General features: G+C 37.2%; 1 protein-coding gene across 6 annotated transcripts in view; it reads left to right on the top strand.

Moving 5' to 3' along the window:
* The window catches only part of LOC128858087 (neurobeachin-like), a 224,683-nt gene that overhangs the window by 196,605 nt on the left and 4,996 nt on the right, over positions 1-23,082 (top strand). For all 6 annotated transcript variants that reach the window (XM_054094044.1, XM_054094043.1, XM_054094042.1 and 3 more), the window contains 5 exons: positions 11,653-14,563; positions 14,649-14,819; positions 14,926-15,189; positions 15,375-15,571; positions 17,640-17,791. In XM_054094044.1, coding sequence (XP_053950019.1) covers positions 11,653-14,563; positions 14,649-14,819; positions 14,926-15,189; positions 15,375-15,571; positions 17,640-17,791 — 3,695 coding nt within the window. The remainder of the gene's footprint in view (positions 1-11,652; positions 14,564-14,648; positions 14,820-14,925; positions 15,190-15,374; positions 15,572-17,639; positions 17,792-23,082) is intronic.

The following is a 23,082-nucleotide window of genomic DNA, read 5'->3' as shown; positions in this document are numbered from 1 at the left end:
GGATTGGTATGTAACTACCATCTGAAAGTGCGTAGGTTCGAATCTCCTTGTACGAAACTCCAAAACGAAAGAGGTAGGCTTTCCTAAAAGATGTCGGGCAAGCAATGGCAAATCTTCGAGTATATTTTTATTATGAAAAACTTCTCATAAAAAACCTTTTGCCGTTCGGATTCGGCTTAAAACTGTAGGCTCCTCTATTTGTGGGAATAGGAGGAGGAACTTGGCCAAACACCCAAAAAGGATGTAAGCGCCAATTATATATTTATATATGTGCATACGAGTGTTTATAGGTATATTTTTAGTATATATGTAGTAAAGCATATCAGCTTTACTACATTTTCAAGAGGTACAGGATAACGTCGACGTCACGACAATTGTGCTCAGAGCGTGCGTGACATAGTATAAAATTGCTGAAAAAAAATATTTCACTTTTTACAAACGGGAACCGTTTTTATAAATTGAGAAGAGTTTTCAAATCTGTTCCCAGTTTATAAAAACTGTTCTCGCCATAGTAGAAACTATTCGTACTGTATATAAGTATATAGTTTTAATCTAAAAAACTAGAAACAAATGTGCCTAATAGGAGTTTTTGAACTGAGAAGAGCTTTCGTAACCCAGGAAAAACTAGGGTTACATTGTATGAATGACTAGTGTGATACGCTTATTACTTTGAGCGATAAACTATTTAGAAATCAATTCTGCTTTTCATGCCATATTTATGTTCGCAAATAAATTTTAGTATAGGTGTTTGCCGGAAGAAAAATATAATATCTTTTGCTTTCTCAAAAACAACTGAATTTTCCAAGTATTTTTAAATTCTTCTTTAATTCCGTTTTGCTGCTGATGCAATACCTTCTTCTTTCGTTTGCAGAGTTAATAATTTTTATTATTTTTGTTTAATTTGTTCAATTTCAAAATTTGCATTCAAGTGATTTTTGTAAATTTGAAGTCAGAAAGAAAATTTTTATATTTAACCATTTTTTATCTTTTGTGTATTATTGAATTTTTTTATTACGTAAAGTAAATTTTTTTTAAATTAAAAATGTTCGTTATTCTAAATATATTTTTAAATTTTGTGGAGGGTTGATGCTTTTCTTTATACAAATTATTTGTTTTTCTTTTTTTTTTGTAATTAATAATTTTCATTATTTGAATTTCTTAATTTTTGTGAACTGTTGAATTTTTTTATGACGTAAAGTAAAATTTTTTGTGAAGTATTGAATTCTTTTCATTATATATTTAAATACCTTTGTTTTTAATAAATAAGTTTCATTGCTTAGTTTTTTTTATCTTTTGTGAAGTGTTGATTTTTTAAATTTAAAATTTTTGTTTTTCATTAAAAATTATAATTGCTCTATTTTTTCATCTCTTCTGAACTATTAATTTTTTTCTAAGTATAAAAATTGTATTTTTTTAATTAACTAATGGTTTTCATTACTCGAACTTTTTAATTTTTGTGAACTGTTGAATTTTTTTTTATTAAATAAATTAAATTTTTTTATTTAATTATTTTCATTACTCTATTTTTCATCTTTTCTGAACTATTGATTTTTTTCTAAACATACAAATTTCTAATTGTTTCAAATTAATAGTTTTCATTGTCCTATTTTTTTAACTTTTGTGATCTGTTGAATTATTTTTTTTTTTTCTATTTAGATCTAACATTTTTTTAAATTTATAATTTTTATTGGTCTATTTTTAATCTTTCTCAACGGTTGATTTGTTTCAAAATGTAAAAATTCATTTTTTTTTAATTCATACAATAGTTTTAATTTTTTTAAACTGTTAATTTTTTTTATATATATGTTTGAATTTTTTTTTTAATTTATAATTTTTATTACTCTATATTTCATTTTCATGGAACCGCTAATGTTTTTATATACCTAACAGAAATAACTATATGTGCAAAGTTTTTTATGCCGATATCTTTCTTGATAGTAACGGTACATTTTTGTTTGTTATGCGAAAGTCTGTATGCCCAATCCGACTTCACTATTCGCTTGCACAATTCTTCTTTAGTCATTATTCTTAGTACCGTTATTACAAATTTGTGTTGCGAGATTTGGTTTTCATATGAAATGAGAATTTGTGCAATCAGAGATCAGTATTGATTTGGCAAGCATTGAGAGAAAGTTATCAAAAAATGTTGTGTTTTTTGCATTGGTATCATAAAGAAAAATGTAAGTAAAATAGATTACTTCTTTTGAACAAAGAATAAGTGAATTATTGATGGGTTACTCTGTAGAATGCCACGTGGAAGACATTTATCCAATGAAGAGCGTAGTTTGATTAAAGGGAAAGCGAAAGTAGCAAAAGTATTCATGAAATTGCTGCTAGAGTAAATCGGCATAGGAATACCATCAGTAACTTTCTTAAAAATCCAGAAACATTTGGTCAACTCAAACGAAGCGGCAGGCCAACTAACGTCGAGAGCAGATGCAAACGAGAAATTCTTCGTCTGGCTGCTCAAAAAGAAATGTCTTGCAAGGAAATCAAATACCGTTTAAATCTTAAGGTCACCGATAGACGAATACAATAAATTTTGGTCGAGGACGGAACAACACTTAAACATTGTTTGTGGACGGAACACTTAAACATTGTTCAAGACTATTAGCACGCCATATTAAGGCTCGTTTAGCATTTGCCAGAAAATATAAATTTTGGAGACGACTGGGTTTTCCAGCAAGACAACGCCCCAATCCATATGGCTCCTTTAGCTTTTGCCTTCCTATCGTCAAGAAAAATTTCCGTTCTGGCTTGTCCAGCACTAAGTCCCGATTTAAACCCAATTGAGGAATATTGTCGGCCCGTATTTATAAAAGTGGTCGGCAGTTTGAGACAATCAAAGACCTGAAAGGTGTTTTAGTGGAAGAGTGGGATAAAATAGGTGATTCCACTCTTCAAAACATAGCAGACTCTATGCCTAAACATATAAAAGAAGAGGCCAATGCACATATACTTATTTCATATGAAGTTATTTTAATTTCTTTTTTAATTTAATAAGTTTGGTCAAGTTGAATTTTTGTTGCATAATTTTTTGTTCCTATTTTCCTTAAATATATGTACAATATATTAAAATTATTGGTTGAACCTTTCTCCTGCTTCTTTATAGTTTTTTATTTGAGGTATAAACATTGTATTTGATTTTATTAAACATTTTCATTATTCTATTTTTTATTCCTTTTGGAAACTGTTACTTTTTTTAGGTATACAAATTAAAATTTTATTTTTAATAACTAGTTTTCATTATTCTACCTCCTTTATGTTTTGTGAACTTTTAAATTTTTTTAATTACCCAAATTTAAAATTTTTGTTTGTAATTAATATAAGAATTTTTATATTTATTTTCATTATTTTTTTATATTTTCTAAACTGTCGATTTTTACTAAAAATTAAAGTTGTAGTTTTTTTAATCAGTTATTCGAAGTTTTAAAATTATAGTAATTTTTCAACTCACCCAACCCTTTCTCAAAGTCGCAAAAAAAAATTACAACGCGTTAAAAAAAAGTTGGAAATAAGTTACAGTTTCATTATAAGTGCATACTTTTCATTTACTAAAACTGCCCATGCACACAAAATATTTTGTACTATGTAATACATACAAACATATACTACGTAGGTATTCCTGTAACAAAAAACATAGAAATAATTAAAGGTTATGGTAACTGTAATTCCTGTATACCCAACGGAAAACGTACTTTTCAGAGAGTTAACTTGTTCGTACATAATTTTTCACATACATACCCATGTATATTACGAGTGAGGCGTCAGCTGCCCTCCATACCCGTAGTTATTCACGTCAAATGGCCTAACCGCAGTAAACTAAAAATATTCGGCCACTCCAAAATTTTACTTTGCTACTAACATTCTTGAAAGCATTCTGAAAATCACTGTTGGCATTCTGGCTAATCTCGGTTTGTGAAACTTGTTTGTGAATGAGTGCGTGGTAGTGTGGAATGTGCGTGATTCGCGTTGTTTTGATCGCAGACCACATACATAAGTACGTACGTACGCACTGCAGAACATTTTATACAAGGTGGCACAAAATTAAGCATGCAATTTTGTTGCTGAATAACTTTTTCACTGAATAAAAACATAAAAGATGATGAGCGATGGAAAGCTTTATTTTGACCTTTACGCGCTCCATTCTCTGTTTGTATACTGCAGCTGCCTAGTTCACAAGTGTCAGATGTGATTGACGTACGACGTATTTTTCCAGAATTTTAAATCTACGATGGGATGATTGCCTTTGCGCCACCTTGTTCAGATTTGTTGGTTGTATATTTCTGCATATAGCCATATAAATATGTACATATTAGGATTGATTCTTATAACACATAAGTTGCTCGCTGTACATATGGTACAAAGTTGAGTATACATTTACATTGGCGGTTGCCACATGCTTTGTGTTATAAGTACGTAAATGCGAGCAAATGTAGACATAAAAAGTAAGTATGTTAATGCAAATATTCAACTACACACACATTTGTTAAGAAAGTATTAATTTTGCTTTAACCTCACAAGCACACAATCACTATACTTCACTCACATCCCACGCTCTCAACCACATACTCTCTCACGCACCTTACTGTATTCACCTCAACTCACCTTATGTGTACGTACTGTCCCACTCCCACTTGCTTTTGCCTACTATTGCTACACTATACCCAGTTATACAAATGAATTTATATGTGTGTATGTTTATATGTATTAGCTCTTATTTATATGTATATGTGTACCCATTTACTCACGTGCGTGTTGCTATGTCTACCATATCTGCTACCGAGTTGGATATTTCATTAGTACAAATATGTTTGTACTCGTATGTGTTTGTACATTTCATAGCTCAGAGTTTAGCAGGCTGACGTGCGTATGACAGTTGACATTTGTCAAATGCGTGTTTGCTGCCATCTGTTAAATGCAGCGCATGACACGTCTTTATATATTTGCACACATCTCTGCATACATACACAGATATAGTGTGCTATACACACACGCGTATACCTACATATATCTACACATATTCCACATAGAGCATCACCTAATCTGTTCTATGCATGCGTGTGCAATTGTATATGTCAACAAAGGTTTGCATAAGTGTATTTGACAATTGCGTGCTGATGAATGATGCATCTCAGCTGCGGTTAGTAATGCGCCGCTCTTAAGCGTTGGCTTTGCTAAAGTCAATAGCAACAACACCCACAAAACTCCAGCTACAAGTATGCTGTCATTGATTTCTGGGTAGATAAATAATTAATTACTGTTGTACCTCTGATTGCCTTAGGAATAGAGATGCGTAACTGATTTACAATAAAAAAGAAAATATTTTAATATAAAAGAAGCCTTTACCTGCAGTAACATAAAATACGAAATACAATGGAATCTCTTTTAAGCGGACTGAAAAATTTGTTGTATGGGAGATGCCCGCTAAAGAGAAGTGCTCGTTAGGAGATAGTACACTCTAATTGATCGCTTACAAAATTATTAATAATTCGAGGCTAGTCTCGGAAAGGAAAATCAGTAGTAAGAGCGGGTCATCGGCTGAATTCTTTCTAAAAACACTATAAACAACTACGCACAATATTTGAGCATAATTTTTGATCTGCACCAAAAAGATTTCTTCGGAGTACATACTCGAGTGCCTTCACTATGTTTATGAGCTGAAAATAGTTAGGCTCCATTCGAAGGGGTGATTTAACAAATAGCCTGAAAAGTTCCGAGCCTAACAAAGAAAACAATTTTTTTTGTCAAGCTTTATTCAACAACGTAATTTCGCACCAGCGCTGCTCTAACATTTCAATACCACTTTTGTAAAACGATTTATCTTTTGCCTCAAAATATGCCACAGGTTTAGTGATAACCAGTTCATTCTAGCGAAATTTCTTACCGGCGGGCTTTTTTTTTTGGGTCTATGAATAGCCAGTTGTCGCTGGGAGCCAATTCTGGTGAATGCAGTAAATGTGGGAGCAATTCGCAGTTCAATTCGTGTATGATAGGTTTGCCATTGACTTGTGACTTTCTTGTTTTTGGTCAACTGTGAGCAAATCCGGCACCCACTTTGAACAGAGCTTTTCCATAGTCAAATGTTCATGCAATATAAAGCCAACATCTTTACGATGTCAGCTAACCTACGCAACTTCAGTCTTCGATCATTCAAAACGATTTTGAGTTTTTTTTTATGTTTGATGTTTTCTGGTGTTACCGTCGCATTTGGACGTTCACAGCGTTGTGCATCATCGATGCCCCCACGACCACGTTTGAAGTCAACAAACCATCATTTTGTTGTTATTTCTAAGGGAGCCTGTCCCCTTAACACTTATCAAGCCATTGCTTCGCTTGAACGATATTTTTTCCCAACAATAAGCAGTGTAAAATTATTCTTTTTGATCCATTGTTTTGAAAATAACAAAAATAGCGTCACTCTTAGCACTATAAATCACGAACTATTGAATCGTATATCATGAATCAGCGGTCTGGGGTGAATGCAATATAAACTAGTGCCATGAGAGTATACCTATGAAATGAGACTTTTAGCTATTAGTTCATAGATGTCGCTAGGAGTATTTTTAAACCTTCCCAAATGTCTTGTTTTTTCGTCTGTCATCTGTCAACACTATTAAGTTCATTGTTTGTTACGTTTTATACAACAATGCAGTTTTGTCGCTCTTAAAAAAGTCGAATTTCGTGCCTTCAAGCTACGATTTGCGGACATCGTGAAATGCTGCTCTCCCGGTTCAAAAGGAAGGCTTTTTTGCATCGAATTGTTACGGATGATGAAAAATGCGTGTATTTCTCCAATCCCCAGCGTAAACGATTGTATGGTCCGCCCGGCCACAAGCCAAAAACAAGGGCCAAACCAAATCGCTTCGGCCCCAAGGCAATGCTGTGTGTTTTTCTTGATGGCAATGCAGCGCCACATCGAACAAGAGCGACCCGGGAATTGCTGGAGACGTTCGGTTGGGAACCGCTGGTGCATGCGGCAGGCTTGCTCACCAGGCTTGGCGCCTTCCGATTATCATTTGCTTGCATCGATGGGCCACGCACTTTCCGAGCAGCGCTTCAATTCTCGCGAAGAAGCCAAAAATGGCGCGATGATTGGTTTGCGGCCAAACACGGCTAGTTTTTTTGGCGCGGCATCCACAAATTACCTGAGAGATGGGGAAAATGTGTCGCTAGCGATGGCTATTATTTTGAAGATGAAATTTGTAATCATTTTTTGTTAATGAACGTTTGAAATTGAGAAAATAGTCTCATTTCATAGGTATATACCATGGTATGTGTTGGGCCCTGCACTTTTCAGCCTATTTGTTATTCTACAAAATCACTACTTTTCTAGCCGTTCCAGGATCCACTATGAACAGCGAGAGTGGGCCGGATGCCATTGTTTTTTCTAACTTAATTGAGTCTTATAAGTGAACAAGTTGAGATTTTTATCCAAACTTCTGCTAAAGCTAGTGCAGGTAATGTTGTATTGATGACATCTACGTTGAGTTTCAAAAAAACAAGTGAAGTGTTCGACGTATAAAGAAAGTACACAAGACCGCGGGCAGAAAAAAATGTTGAAAAATCAAAGCGATTTTTAAGTCACTTCAAACTTGCACAATATTACTCATAAGGACCTATAAAACTGCATACCCAGAGTTTTTTTTTTAAATTCTGAATAAATAGTTTGATGACAATTTGTGGAATTTTTTCGAACCTATTATAAAGTCTGAAACTTTGGGTTATATAACTTTTTTTGTAACTTGTTTGTTATGAACTCTAAATAGTGTTTCAAAATACTCGCCTTAATAATATGTTTTTAAATAAAACATGCAAAAATGTAGATTCCTTCAGGTTTCACTATTTTTATTCAAAATACGGCTCTTAATAATTGTATGTGAAAACTTACATCATCTAAATGCCCACAATGAGCACATTTACAGGCTGCCATAGGAGAATTAAAATTTTCATGGACTCACTCACACATTAGCGCATTGAGCTCAGCAATCTCGAATCGAATGTTGTGTTTCAGCTCTGGAATCTTTGTTCGCTTATTCACATAGCCTTTGCTTTTCAAAAAACCCCACAAAAAGTGGTCTAGTGGTGTTGGATCGCATAACCCAGGTGGCCAGTTTATGTTACCATTACACAAAATTAATTGATCGCCAAACTTAAATCGCAATAAGGCAATGGTTTCCCGTTTTGTGTGACTTTTGGCACCAAACTGCTGTCTATAGCGATATTCATTAATAGTAACAGCTCTTTCATTTTCATCTTCCACGAAAAATGAGCCCATTATTCCACCAGCCCAAAAACCACACCGAGCAGTACTTTTTGATGGGAGTAATGATTTGTCTGAAATTACCTGAGGGTTTTCTTCCCCACAGGTGTGGCATTTTTGCTTGTTGGCAAATCCATTCTTGAATTCGTATGCTGGTTGAATTTTGTAAGGACGTAAGTTAAAATCCTTATGTAGTATTCGCCAAACAGTCGATTCATGAATCATCATCATCAAGTAGCGATTACAGCTCAGGGTGAGCTTTAGCTTCATCCACAATCCTCTTCCAATCTGCACGGTTCATAGCAACAGAACTCCAGCTCCTAACTCGTAGCTTTTTCAGGTCGGCTATGGCTTGGTCAAGCCAGATTCACCTTGGACGTCCTCGGCCTCGGGTCATTAGACAATTCGTTGATATAAAAGATTTTTGGGGGCGGCTGTCTTCCATGCGCACAGTGTGCCCTAACCATCGAAGCCTTTGGGATTTAATGTATTTCACGACGACTTCTCCCTGGCATAAGTTTAGCAACTCATCGTTGTAGCGTAGTCGGTACGTTCCATCGTTGCAGCGTATGGGGCCAAACACCCTTCGGAGTACTTTTCGTTCGAAAGCTCTTAAGCTACTTTCGTCTTTGCTTGCCAATGTCCAGCACTCGCAGCCGTAGGACAGCACCGGTAGTATTATTGACTGGTAGAGGCGGAGTTTATATTCACGTGTGAGCAGTTTGGACTTCAGCAATTTTGTGTGGGCGTAATATGCTTTGTTTGCTGCCATTATTCTGTCTTGTCGTAACTGCTGTTGTCATTTTTTATTAACACTCCCAAATATTTGAAGTGTTGAACACCTTCAAAGGTTAATGCCCCGATTTGGATGTTTTCAGGACCTCGTCTTTCTTCGCTGCGTGAGAGCGTCAGATATTTAGTTTTGCCTTCATTTATTCTAAGGCCTACTGATTTTGCACGTAATTCAATATTACAGAAGGTTTCAATGAGGTATCTTTTGTTCCTTGCCGTTATTGCGATATCATCCGCGTACGATGAATGAGTGCTAATGGCTAATTGTTGAGAACGTCGGGATATCGACGTTGAAGGTTGTTCAGCAACACTTTACGCTATACCAGCAATATTCTGAACAGAACGTCCAGCTTTTTGTCGGCCAGTCCTTTTTCTATCCTGGACAGAACCAGTTTCTTGAAAACGGACGGTTATTTCTTCCAAAAAATCCCTAATTCTGTGAAATTTTGTTTTTGAATATCGGCCTTTTTCATAATAAAATAATTTTCAATATCTTTCGCGCATTGTTCTATCGTATAAAAGTGTACATCTGTCTACTTGAAAAGAGTAAAAAATTACATAAAAAGGTACCAAGGAATTATTCACTACTAGCACTTTTGAAAGGCCCTTTATCAAAAAAAAATAAAATAAATAAAGTCTGCCTTGGCAATGTATATATGTGCATAAAACAAACTGCATCGCCTGATACGTGTTGGTATTACAGGGGCTATGAAAACATGTCCCACCGATGCATTGGGTGTGCTCCTGAACATACCACCACTTCCAATCTTGATTGAAAGGGAAGCTCGCTCGAGTGCCTTAAGATTAAAAGGTATGTCTGAACTTAAAAGTGGGGATATGAACGGACATTTAAAGATCTTAGAAGACTTCCTACATAGTCCCATTCTTCATAGGGATGATATACTATCACCCATACCCCATACCAATACTCTTCAAGAACTTCCAAGTTATAATCAATGAACGAACAGACTGGAGAACTAACTCTATCACTTTCAAACCTGGCTCCCAGTTATGGTTTACTGATGGGTCCAAATTGGAAAATGGTAGAACAGGGGCAGGAATCAATGGGTCTAAATTCAAAAAATCGATTCCGATGGGGCTCTACCCAACAATATTCCAGGCAGAAATACATGCCATTGAAATACGTGTGAGAGAATGCCTTAGAAGGAAAATGAGAGGTACTCACATCTACATACTTTCAGATAGTCAAGCGGCTCTAAAAGCCCTTCTATCAACAACTATCACCTCTAAATTGGTAAATGATTGCCTAAACATTCTCAACACGTTAGGAAACCTCAACATAGTAACACTACGCTGGATTCCGGGACATGAAGGACATGAGGGAAATGAAATGGCTGATGACCTTGCAAAACAAGGAGCAAATATGCAACTTACTGGTCCTGAGTCTTTCTGTGGACTCACAAAAAGCCACATTAATGAATTCCTTAGGAAATGGGAAGAAAGAAAATTTGCTGCACCCTGGCTAAACTGTGCCGGCCAGCGTCAAGCTAAACTATTTTTAAGTCGCAACAAAGGAATATCTGACAAGCTACTCTCACTAAGCAGATAAGATCTACGTCTTTTAACAGGATGTCTTACAGATCACTGCAGCCTCAGTTGTCATCTAAATAATATTGGTCTATCTGAGACCAATTTATGCCGCTTTTGCGAAATGGACATAGAAAGCTCAGAACATGTGCTTTGTGAATGTCCTGCGTTGGGCAGACTGAGACTTCATCACCTTGGTGGTCTCGTAGTATCTCCATGCAATCTTTGGAACAACAAACCTAAAATTATGCTAAAATTTTTAAAAAGCCTTAAACTCGAGGGTTACAAAAACCAGGCCTTTCACAATAGATCAGCTCTGGTCGCAGTGCGTAATGGGCTTCTAATAATAATGATAATATGTGCATAAGTATGCACAATAAAATTGCGGGCTGCGCCTGGGCTACTGGCAATTGATTCTGGATTTAACACTTTCCGCGTTCTGCTGATCGCCTATTTCATCCTGATGTATCGCCTTTATTTAAGGCACCCGATTTTTTTTAATTTCTCGTGACTCAAAAGCGTGTAATATTTATTCCAATTTTCTTAAATGCTTTTTCCATTTCACCACGCGGATTAGTAATCTAGCATTTCCATTAATTCGGTAAGTAGTTGGACACCCTCATTTATTTCTCACTTCCGTATCGCGTTGTTCACAGCGCAATTGTCAATCGTCAATCTCGTCAGTTTAGTAGAATTTCTACCGCAAGCAGCCAATCATAACCACGTACATACAGAAACAAAAAAAAACAAAAAAAAAATACTCCCGGATAAAGTAAAATCGTAAAATTAATTTCTATTTTCTTTTCATTTTTTATTCAATCCTCCCAATACTGCCTCTCCACGCCCGCTCTCCATAATTTATTTGCCACCGACATGCACGGAAATAACAAATTTCGTGTAAAACCAATAAAATTCAACAACGCTTCCATTGCTGACTACGGATGGCCAACATCGCAACATTTTCATTTCGTCATTCACAACCAACAACCGCACAACAACAACAACAACAACCAACCAAATCATTAAAATGCACATCCGGCAACATACAGAGCGTCGACTCGGATGTCGGTTCGTTGAACATGAATTCCACGGAGAACGAAGTTCCTGAAGTGGAATCGTCGAGTGAAATTCTGGCTGATGACAACAAGCCAACAAACTCGAATGACGAAAGCTGGACAGATGTCAATTTGAATGAGGATGCGGGTGTGCAGGCCACCGCAGGTGGTTTATTATCGGGTGGTGGCATGTCAGTGGTGGATGTGAAAATGCGTGACATCGACGCCCTGCAGCATCAAACACATCAACAACAACAATCACAACAACAGCAACAGCAACAACAACAGGCGCCGACAGGACATGGCCAACCGCAGGGTGCTCAGCTAATGCAAGCACATCATGGCCATCAGTTGGTGGGTGCGGGTGGTGAACGTGGCGACAAACCCGATTCGGAAATATCGGTTGTACGCGTACCGGACAGTTATGCAGCAACATCCGGCGCATCAGGTGCGGGCGTTGCCACGGCTGCCGGCAATGTGGGTCAGCGTGGCACACGCTCTGATGAGCTACAAATGAAACCACCACTCGTTGGCCAGCTGCCGATGACAACGCCCTCGCGTGAGGCGAGTCTTACGCAAAAGCTTGAGGTGGCTTTGGGTCCGGTGTGCCCGTTGCTACGTGAAATTATGGTCGATTTTGCGCCGTTCCTCTCAAAAACACTCGTTGGCTCACATGGTCAAGAGCTGCTGATGGAGGGTAAGGGCTTAACGACATTCAAAAACTCGCACTCCGTTGTTGAATTGGTGATGTTGTTGTGTTCGCAAGAATGGCAGAATAGCCTGCAGAAGCATGCCGGTCTCGCCTTTATCGAATTGATTAATGAGGGTCGATTGTTGTCGCACGCCATGAAGGATCACATTGTGCGTGTCGCCAATGAAGCTGAATTCATATTGAATCGTATGCGTGCTGATGATGTGCTCAAGCATGCCGATTTCGAGTCGCAATGCGCTCAAACTCTACTGGAGCGACGCGAGGAGGAGCGCATGTGCGACCATCTAATCACTGCGGCACGCAGACGTGACAATGTAATTGCTAGTCGTTTATTGGAGAAGGTACGCAATATTATGTGCAATAGACATGGTGCCTGGGGCGATGCCAGCGGTACTGTGCAGAAACAAACTTTCTGGAAATTGGACGCGTGGGAAGATGATGCGCGTCGCCGCAAGCGCATGGTGCAAAATCCTCGTGGCTCATCACACCCTCAGGCTACATTGAAGGCGGCCATCGAAAATGGTGCCCCCGAAGATGCCATTTTGCAGACACGTGACGAATTCCACACACAGATTGCTGTCTCGCGTGCACATCAGTCCACACAGCATACAGCTGATCTCTTGGATGACGCCGAGCTCTTGATCGAAGATCGTGAATTAGATCTTGACTTGACTGGGCCGGTGAACATTAGCACTAAGGCAAAACTCATTGCACCCGGTGTAGTCGCTCCGGGTACTGTGTCCATCACTAGCACTGAGATGTTCTTTGAAGTTGACGAGGATCATCTCGAGTTCCAAAAGATCGACCCGGAGGTGTTGAAGTATTGCGATCACCTGCATGGCAAGTGGTATTTCTCAGAAGTGCGCGCCATCTTTTCGCGCCGCTACTTGCTGCAAAATGTTGCATTGGAAATTTTCTTAGCCAGTCGCACCTCTATACTCTTCGCTTTCCCCGACCAACATACGGTGAAGAAAGTAATCAAGGCTTTGCCACGCGTTGGTGTGGGCATCAAATATGGTATACCGCAAACTCGACGCGCTTCGATGATGTCACCACGTCAACTGATGCGTAACTCCAACATGACACAGAAGTGGCAACGGCGCGAAATCTCGAATTTCGAGTACCTAATGTTCCTCAACACAATAGCGGGACGCACCTACAATGACCTCAATCAGTACCCGGTCTTCCCATGGGTACTCACCAACTATGACACCAAGGAACTGGACCTGAGTTTGCCTTCGAACTATCGCGATCTGTCTAAACCGATTGGTGCGCTGAATCCCTCTCGACGCGCCTACTTCGAAGAACGCTACGAAAGCTGGGAGAGTGACACAATACCACCATTCCACTATGGCACACACTATTCGACTTCAAGTTTCACGCTCAATTGGCTGGTACGCGTTGAACCGTTCACCACCATGTTCTTGGCTCTGCAAGGCGGTAAATTCGATTATCCCGATCGTCTATTCTCCTCCATTTCACTTTCGTGGAAAAATTGCCAACGCGATACATCCGACGTTAAAGAACTCATACCTGAGTGGTACTTCCTGCCAGAAATGTTCTATAACTCATCCAGTTATCGGCTAGGGCATCGCGAAGATGGCACACTCGTCAACGATGTCGAGCTGCCGCCCTGGTCTAAGAGTCCCGAAGAATTTGTGCGCATCAATCGCATGGCTTTGGAATCTGAATTCGTTTCGTGCCAATTGCATCAATGGATCGATCTGATTTTCGGCTACAAGCAACGTGGGCCCGAAGCTATACGCGCAACCAATGTATTCTACTACTTAACCTATGAAGGTAGTGTGGATTTGGATGCAATTAACGATCCCGTTATGCGTGAGGCAGTTGAGAATCAAATACGTAACTTCGGTCAAACACCCAGCCAACTCTTGATGGAACCACATCCACCACGCAGTTCGGCGATGCATCTATCGCCCATGATGTTCAGTGCAATGCCTGATGATCTTTGCATGTCGCTGAAATTCTACCAGAACTCACCCATAATACACATCTCTGCCAACACCTACCCGCAATTGTCATTGCCGTCGGTAGTGACCGTAACTGCGGGCCATCAGTTTGCTGTAAATCGCTGGAATTGCAATTACACCGCATCCGTCCAGAGTCCCAGCTATGCAGAATCACCGCAATCGCCTGGCTCTAATCTGCCGTTGACCATCGACCCAGTGTTGTGTAAGTTTCGCATTCGAAAAAAATGTTTTCGGATGGAATTGGAAACTAATTTTTTTCTGACTTTCTTCTTCTTTCCTCCCCTCAGCTGCACAAAATACAGGTCACAACAACCCAATGAATCGTCGTCATTTGGGTGATAATTTCAGTCAAATGCTGAAGATCCGCTCCAATTGTTTTGTAACAACTGTAGACAGTCGTTTTCTGATTGCTTGCGGCTTCTGGGATAACAGCTTCCGCGTATTTGCCACCGAAACTGGTAAGCCATCATTACAATAATAACAGCCCAAGAGTTTTCTTAGTCTCCCGAAAAGTCTGGTGATGCTTATCTAGAATTCTGTTTCCTATATTCTATCTTCTTCTAGCTAAAATCGTGCAAATAGTATTCGGTCATTTCGGTGTTGTCACCTGTTTGGCCCGCTCCGAATGCAACATTACATCGGATTGTTATATCGCTTCGGGTTCGGCAGACTGCACAGTGCTGCTGTGGCACTGGAATGCTCGCACTCAGAGTATTGTCGGTGAGGGTGATGTGCCAACGCCGCGTGCAACTTTGACAGGACATGAACAAGCTGTGACTTCGGTTGTGATTAGCGCTGAGCTGGGCTTAGTCGTCTCGGGATCGACAAGTGAGTATAGACTATTTATATTTATGTACATACATAGAACTCCAGCTAAAAGTTTATTAATGCACCAAAAATGGTCTGAATAAATCTCCGATTTTATTTGTCTACTAAAAATTTAATGAATGCAAACCAGTAAGAGAAATTAATTTGAGCTTTTATTTTTTTCTTCCTTCTTTCTTTCTTTACAGACGGTCCGGTACTGATACATACCACATTTGGTGACCTCCTGCGTTCGCTTGATCCGCCTATGGATTTCTATTCACCTGAGTTGATTGCCATGTCTCGTGAGGGCTTCATTGTTGTCAATTATGATAAGGGAAATGTGGCTGCGTACACCATCAACGGCAAAAAGTTACGCCATGAGACGCACAATGATAACCTGCAGGTGAGGAAAATATATACATGAAAATTTGGATAATGAACATAGTTTTGATCAAATGTATTCAAAAATAGTTCCATATTAAGGGTAAATGTATTTTTTATAATTTTTAAAGGCCTACATAGACTACCTAAATTTTGTTGACTTTCAGAGCTGAGTGCAAGAGTGCACTTTTCCGAAGGTTCTTGACGGGCCAAATCATTATTTGAACACAGAATAGCCATAGAACATAACATTTACGAGATATTTTAGCTTAAAAAATATTTAAAGAAATGTTAGGCTATATTTAAGGTTATGTAACGTCATGTTTTTAAGGTTCTAACAGGAGACTCCTTTTCCTTTTAAATCTAGTTTCATACCTAGGAACTCCATGTTGTTTCTTTACTACTCAGGCACAAGAATGGATTTTGATCTAAATAGAAAAAAATGATAAAAAGAGGCTAAAAAAATTTTATAATATCTTATTTGATTATTATCTAATATTAGTTAGGGCAAAAAGAAATCCATTATTTTCTCGGTAGATGGCTCTAGTGATCGATATCCCGTAAAGTGTCGATCAAATAAAGCTTAAACTTTGCTCATTGCCAAGGTGATATTACACTAAAAAAATTAAGGGGTTAAAGACCGACCATGAAACAGTTTTAAACCATTTGCGTAAAATAAAAAAAAATCATGACTTTCTGTTGGGAAGACCCGAATAGGATAGGTGTAATTTTGGTGTACTAATTTATTAAAAAAATTTCACAACCTTCCAGATTAGACAAAACATGCCTTGCTTTCGTTTCGATAGCATCCGATGGATCCCTGAGTTAGTTAGTTCCCAAATGCAAAACTAGAACCGGATTGCTCTTTACTACTTGTGATCTGATCTTCAAATAATAAGTTACATTTTAAATCAGCGAGAGCTGGATAAGAATTTCAACTTGTAGGTAAGGTTGCGAAAACGTTCTGGTCACGTTCGGAAATAGTCTATTAGACACCCATTTGGTTAGACTTCGAATTACTTCGAGTGCCTTTTGCGGCTGTAGATAATATTTCTTAAAACATTTTTTTAATAAAAATATTTGTTTAAAAAACTTTTTTGAAAAATAAAAAAAAATGCTCAAAATATTTTTTGGATAATTTTTTTGAAAAATTAAAAAAAAAAAATTAAATTCGTACGTACTCAAATTCTATATGGTCCCTTCATTTTAAGAGTCCTACTCCTTACGACGTAACCCAAATGTTTGGTGTGGGAGTACAATTCGGAAGTGCTCCTCATAAAAAGCTATCTGTCATTCGGAGAGGGCTTAAAATTGTAGGTCCGTCCATTTGTGGAACAACGTCAAGACGCACGTCACACAGAGGAGTAGGAGCTCAGCCAAATACCTAAACAAAGTTTATATACAAAGCCAATTAAATAAAAACACTCCTTTCTATGCATCCCGTTTGAAGATGATAAATTTACAATTTTTGGATAGCCGTAGATCTTGACCTATCTTATAGTTAAGCTTTACCTTTAATTTTCTTTAGCAGGATAAGTATCAATATTCCCAAGCGCAGTCTTCAGTTCCTTACCCATTTTGTGTAGCAAAAGGCAAAACTTAATTTTCCGAAAATGCCCTCACAGCGATATCTGTACGAGTATCTAATATTTTATCCGAAAGTTGGTTGCTTTATGACAAAGCAAGCTGTTTTAAATCTTCTTCATACTATTTTTCAGTGACATTACATAATGAAACAACATAAATAAGTAAATAAATAAAGGTACAAAGATAATAAGTCTGCCTTAATTTCATAGAGCTGTAGAATTTTGGGAAATGTTGTTGTCTATGTTGTCCGTCAACTTGTGGCCAGCACTGTTTTTAATTTTCGTCAATCCTGAGCATAGAAAGTTTCTGAACCAAAGACTTGCCACATCATTAATGACATTAAAATTTTATAAATCTTTCTCGCAGCTATTTGATTATCCCGTCTTCTCCCCAGTGAATAGTATTTTTCTTTGTAAAACATAAATTTTTATTTTATTTTTACTTACTTCTAATTTCTAATACTCACCCTTTGCAATTTCTAATTTCTCTCTTTTTTCTTCTAGTGCATGCTGCTTTCGCGTGATGGTGAATATCTGATGACCGCTGGCGATCGCGGCATAGTGGAAGTTTGGCGGACTTTTAATCTGGCGCCTTTATATGCCTTCCCTGCTTGTAATGCGGCGATTCGCTCACTGGCGTTGACACACGATCAAAAGTAAGTTCAACAAATGTATACCCTTTACTTTCAATAAAATTTAATATTTAGCTGTGACGGAAAGATATGCTTTTAATTTTTTCCGTTAAGTCACATATTTTGACCGAAAACATGATTTATGTACATAGAATGGAGGGATTTTGTTTTAAATTTTTTCTCTGTTTTGGCGTTTTTTTGGTTTGTGTTCAAGCAAGGCGGTGGTGTGGGTAAATCAGCTGAGTTGAAACAAGGCGAATTTATTATTTGTTTTCTAGTTTCTCAATACTTTGCTTTGACAATCAAACGTACATAAGAGTGTTGTTGGTCTAGTGCCACCAACTTTAATGAATACGCCTTGTGTTCAAGTGAAGAAATGGGGCTTTTAACGTGACAAAAAAAGCGTAAAATGAAATATATTAAAAAAAACAACAGAAATAAATTAAGGCGGTCAGATCGTCCAGAGAACGAATTTTACCATCATTTTTTGCGAAAAAACTGAGAGTATTTATTATCTTAAAATAAATTAAGTATTAATATTTATGCTTAAATGAATATACAAAATTATTTGTTAAATAAAAAAAATAGCTGCACTACAGCTGCTCAAACGTGGCTCTTCTAATGTGCGCCGTGGAATGTACAGCCTCTTGTAGTCAACTGAAATCAAACAGAAATTTTTGTCTCATTAACTTAAGTTATTTCCCTTGCACTTACCCATTTTTAACGAAAAAAAAAAGAAAAATGAAAATTTCTTAAATTTTCTTAAGTACCCGGCTACAAGTAATGAATATTTTGGCAAAAATATATTTTTCTGGAATGACTAACAGTGGTTAATGAATTTAATTTAATTTTTTTGTTATAAAGCAAGTGAAATAATTTAATTTTTATGAATTTATGAATAAAGAATGGACACAAAAATTATTAGATGAGCGAAAATCCCTTTAACATAAAATTTGCAGATATCAAACCAATTTTTATTTTATCTTTGTTTTTCTTTATCAAGCGAACTATGTTAAACAAAAAACTCATATCCACTCTTTGTTATAAACAAAATGGCGTAATTTAAATTCGACTTCTCTCATTAGGCGATGGACATCAGTTTTCAGTTTTTGTCGCGGTGTTTGCCGCTCTCAGCTAACTCATTTTAAACTGCTGCTCATTTTTAATTTTTTTTTAATTTTTAGCAATTTTTTTTTAACAGTTCCTCAATATTTTTTACTTGGATCGCAATTGTGGACAGTTTGGTGTGTTGTGGCCCCTTTGGGTAATATTCACTCCGTGATTATCATACCAGTTCATGGCAAGACGGTTAAAATGACACAATGCTAACTCGAGTCGGAACATAACTCAGCTTTTATGTTGTTTTATGAATGGCAGCAAACGTTTTTGCAAATACTCCTTCAAATAAATTTCTTGATTTTTAGTGCCCGTGGTAATGAACGTTTGGCTTTTCATAGTACACTAGCAGATGGCTTCTCAAACCAAATACTTTTTAGGAAACTTATCCAACATTTATAACTTAAAGGCACCTGGGACTCCTGCTGTTTTCGCTGCAGTATGAAACTCAGCGCCCTGAATCTGCTCAAAGTCTGCATTGACGTATGTTTCATAATGTACGTGAGTTTCGTATGGTCTATAGCCACACAGCCATACTTATGGATGTATTGAATGTATAATTTTGACACACGTGCTTTAGCAGTCTTACTTGGTTTTTCGTTTCGATTGCTACAATCTTTTTATATGATCGTAAACCTTCACTTTGCGCACCTTTGCGTAACCTTTCTACATACAAGGTGATGTCCAAAATAAACAAGACTAACGTCATAAAAATGTTTATGACGGCGCCATCCCTTTAATGAGTTACTTCCTTTACAACATTGTAACTGGTGATGAAACGAGGTGTTTCCAATATGAACCTGAAACTAAGCGTCAAAGTGCCGAATGGAAGGCCCCAGACGAGCCACCACCCAAAAAATCGCGTTTGGAGAAGCCAAAAATCAAGTCGATGCTCATTTGTTTTTACGATTGCAAGGGAATTGTCCACAAAGAGTTCGTGCCAACGGGCCAAACCGTCACTGCAATTTTCTATCTTGGCGTTGTGAAGCGTTTGTTGCATAGCATTCGTCGAGTTCGAAGGAGGAAGCTAGCGCTTATTGCATAATAATGAATCATCTCATCAATCCACTCTTGTGACTGATTTTTTACTAGAAACCGCATTTTTACCATCAAACGCTCACCGTATTCACCGGATATGGCTCCCTGTGACTTCTACTTATACGGAAAATTGCATTTGGCCATGAAAGGAAAACGTTTTGTGTCCGTAGAGGTAATCCAAAAGGCTAGTACCGACATCCTGAAGGGCATTCCGGTGAATGACCTAAAACACTCTTTCGAAAAGTGTTTAGATCGCGCAAAACAGTGTATCAAGGCCAGATGGGACTATTTTGAATAAATAAACGTGAAAACTCCTGTCGTTTCTATTTTAGCTCAGTCTTATTTATTTTGAACTTCACCTTGTATACGCGTCATATCATAGGGTGATTAATTTTGCGCCACCTTGTATATTTTAACACTTATTGTTACTTTAATGGGTACTTGGTTATGCAACAGCTGGTGCATTTCGGCATTTGCTCAGACTTGTTTATTTTGTACTTCACCTTGTGTGTATGTACCTCTTTTGCTACATTTCGAAGTGAAAGATCAACTTTTTTCGAAATAATGACACCACTTCTTTGGCTTGTGACTCGACCCAAATCCTTTCTTTTTGCCACTTTCAAGCTTTCGTTCACCCGACAAGGTTTCACTAAACTTTTTTAGCACGTAAGTGACCGTACTTTAACCGACATTTTTAAGTTCTTGCTTCGGCATTGTGTGACAAATTTCCATTGTCTTGCTTTGCGCGCACAAAGTTCTCCACGAGCTCACACTTAAGGGGGTAGTATGGTTAATTCGGTGTAAAACAAGCATATTTTTCGAAATTTTTTTTGTCGACACAGTTGATTTATTCAAAATTTTAAAATTACTTCATTATAAAGTCATATTTAAAGAATATTGTGTGAAATTTTCATTGATTTTTATGAAGAAATGAGTTGGTGGCAGCGAATCTTCGCGGACGTCTCATAAAAAAGTTTTATTGCGGTGTCGCTCAGAACTCATTACTGGATCAACTAAAATCAAAAAACCAAATTGATTTCATCAGCTAATAAAGTTTCGCAGGTAACAACGTCGAATTTTTTTTTTTTTTTTTTTAAATTTTTTAAAGCGCTTTGAAGTCAAAACACCGATTTTTCATAAAAAAAACTTGAAAACTTTGTTGTTTTAAAATATGACAAAATTAAAAAAAAAAAAAACTCGACGTCATTACCTCGTGAATAAAGTAAAGAAACAAAAAAACCAAATTTGAAAAGAATCGGTGCAGTAGATATGAATCTACAGTGGACACCGACCGTAAAAAAGGCAAGTGTGAGAAAAACGCGTTTAAAGATTTGTGAAGACTGTAAAATCCGGTTGGAGAGGTAGATACTTAATCCTTTGTGTCTTTGTCAATTTTACTCTAATGCACTTCAAACTTTCACACAATAATCTTAAGATGTTATAGAATAATTTAAAAAAAAAAAAAAAAAAAAAATGAAAAAAAAAAAAAAATACCATACTACCCCCTTAAGGGGGTATTCTAGTCTAAACGCCCGAACTTCGATCATGTTTTGACGGTAAATAAAAAAAAGCCATTGATATTTTTACTAGCAATTTTTTTATCATTTATTTATAAGAGCACACAAAATGAATTAAAAAAAAAATTGTCATGGAATTATGCGTCGTTGAAGTGAAAGGGGAAAACAAAAGCCAGTGTCCTCGTCGTGACGATTTCTACCCTTGTGGTCATTTGAAAAAAAAAGATGACAAATTTTTAATTAATATGAATGGCATTATCGTGTGACGCAGAAAAAAAGACGAACTTTTTTTTTCATAAAATGGCGGCTACTCAAAAATTCAGGTCGATTTTTCGCTAATCTTTAAGCTTTCTCTAAAAAATTGAAATTTCCAGTTTTTCGTGCGTCATGCGATAGGGATATATTTAAAGAATATTCATGATAAACTTCAAGCAAATCAAATCGGTTGATTAGAATTTGAGATATCGTGCCGACCGTATCGAAAGAAGTAGTTTCGAGAAAAACACGTTTGAAGTTCGCTGTCCGCTCAAACAAGTCTAGCTGTCGCGTCACTAAAATAGTTGTAACTTCGAAAATAATTCGAATTTTGAAAAATCCTTTTAGGGAGATATTTTTGAATACTTAAACTATCGAAGTTTGGAAAAAAAAATTTCTAGGCTAGACTAGACTGGTGTAAAATTTGCTTTTTTAATCGGCTATAAAAACAAAACTAATCAATGTTTTTTCAAGCTTTTTTTTATTTTAAAGATTGAGCATTGTCATTTATGAATGAAAAATAATATCGTTCAAATGACTGCCACGACTGGCTTTACAGTAGGCCATTCGATCAACCCAATTTTTAAGCACATTTTCGATTGTTTGGGCTCCAATTTCATGAATGGCAACTTCGATTTTGGGTTTTAAAGCATCAATCGTCTCTGGATGGTTCGCATAGCAATTGTCCTTAACGGCTCCCCACATAAAATAGTCCAACGGGCTTAAATCACAGCTCCGAGGCGGTCAATTGATATCGGAATTTCGGCTAATTATTCGGTTTTCAAAAACGGTAGCCAAAAGTTCGAGTGTAACTTTGGCACTGTGACAAGTTGCACCGTCCTGTTGAAACCAAATGTCGCCCATGTCATCCTCTTCAATTTTTGGAAACAGAAACTCGTTGAGCATGTCACGGCAACGCTCGCCATTTACTGTAACCGCGCCTCCTCGCTCATTTTCGAAAAAAAAGGCCCAATAATGCCGCCAGACCAAAAACCGCACCAAGCAGTGACTCATTATGGATGCATTTGCTTCTTTACAGTAACGTGTGGATTTTCTGAGCCCCAAAGCCGACAATTTTGCTTATTGACGTAGCCACCGATGTGAAAATGAGCTTCGTCATAAAAGATGATTTTTCGGTAAAAATGTTCATCTTCGGTCAAACGATTTTCCGCCCATTTTTCCAATTTTGTTCAAGCGTATAGCGTCCCATTTCGTAAATGTCAAACCTTTAAGTAAATTATGAACACATTTGACATGTCATTTGTGTTAAAAATAAAATTCTCAAAAAAATAGGTGGTTCAAAAAGCAAACGCTATATGGGCCACTCCTTAACCGAACAAATTTTGAGGAATACGTAGAAGTTACAAAAACTAAATCCGCCAAATTAAT

Source organism: Anastrepha ludens, chromosome 3, assembly GCF_028408465.1.
Source record: "Anastrepha ludens isolate Willacy chromosome 3, idAnaLude1.1, whole genome shotgun sequence".
Lineage (NCBI taxonomy): Eukaryota > Metazoa > Arthropoda > Insecta > Diptera > Tephritidae > Anastrepha > Anastrepha ludens.
This window is presented reverse-complemented; position numbering and strand designations above follow the sequence as displayed.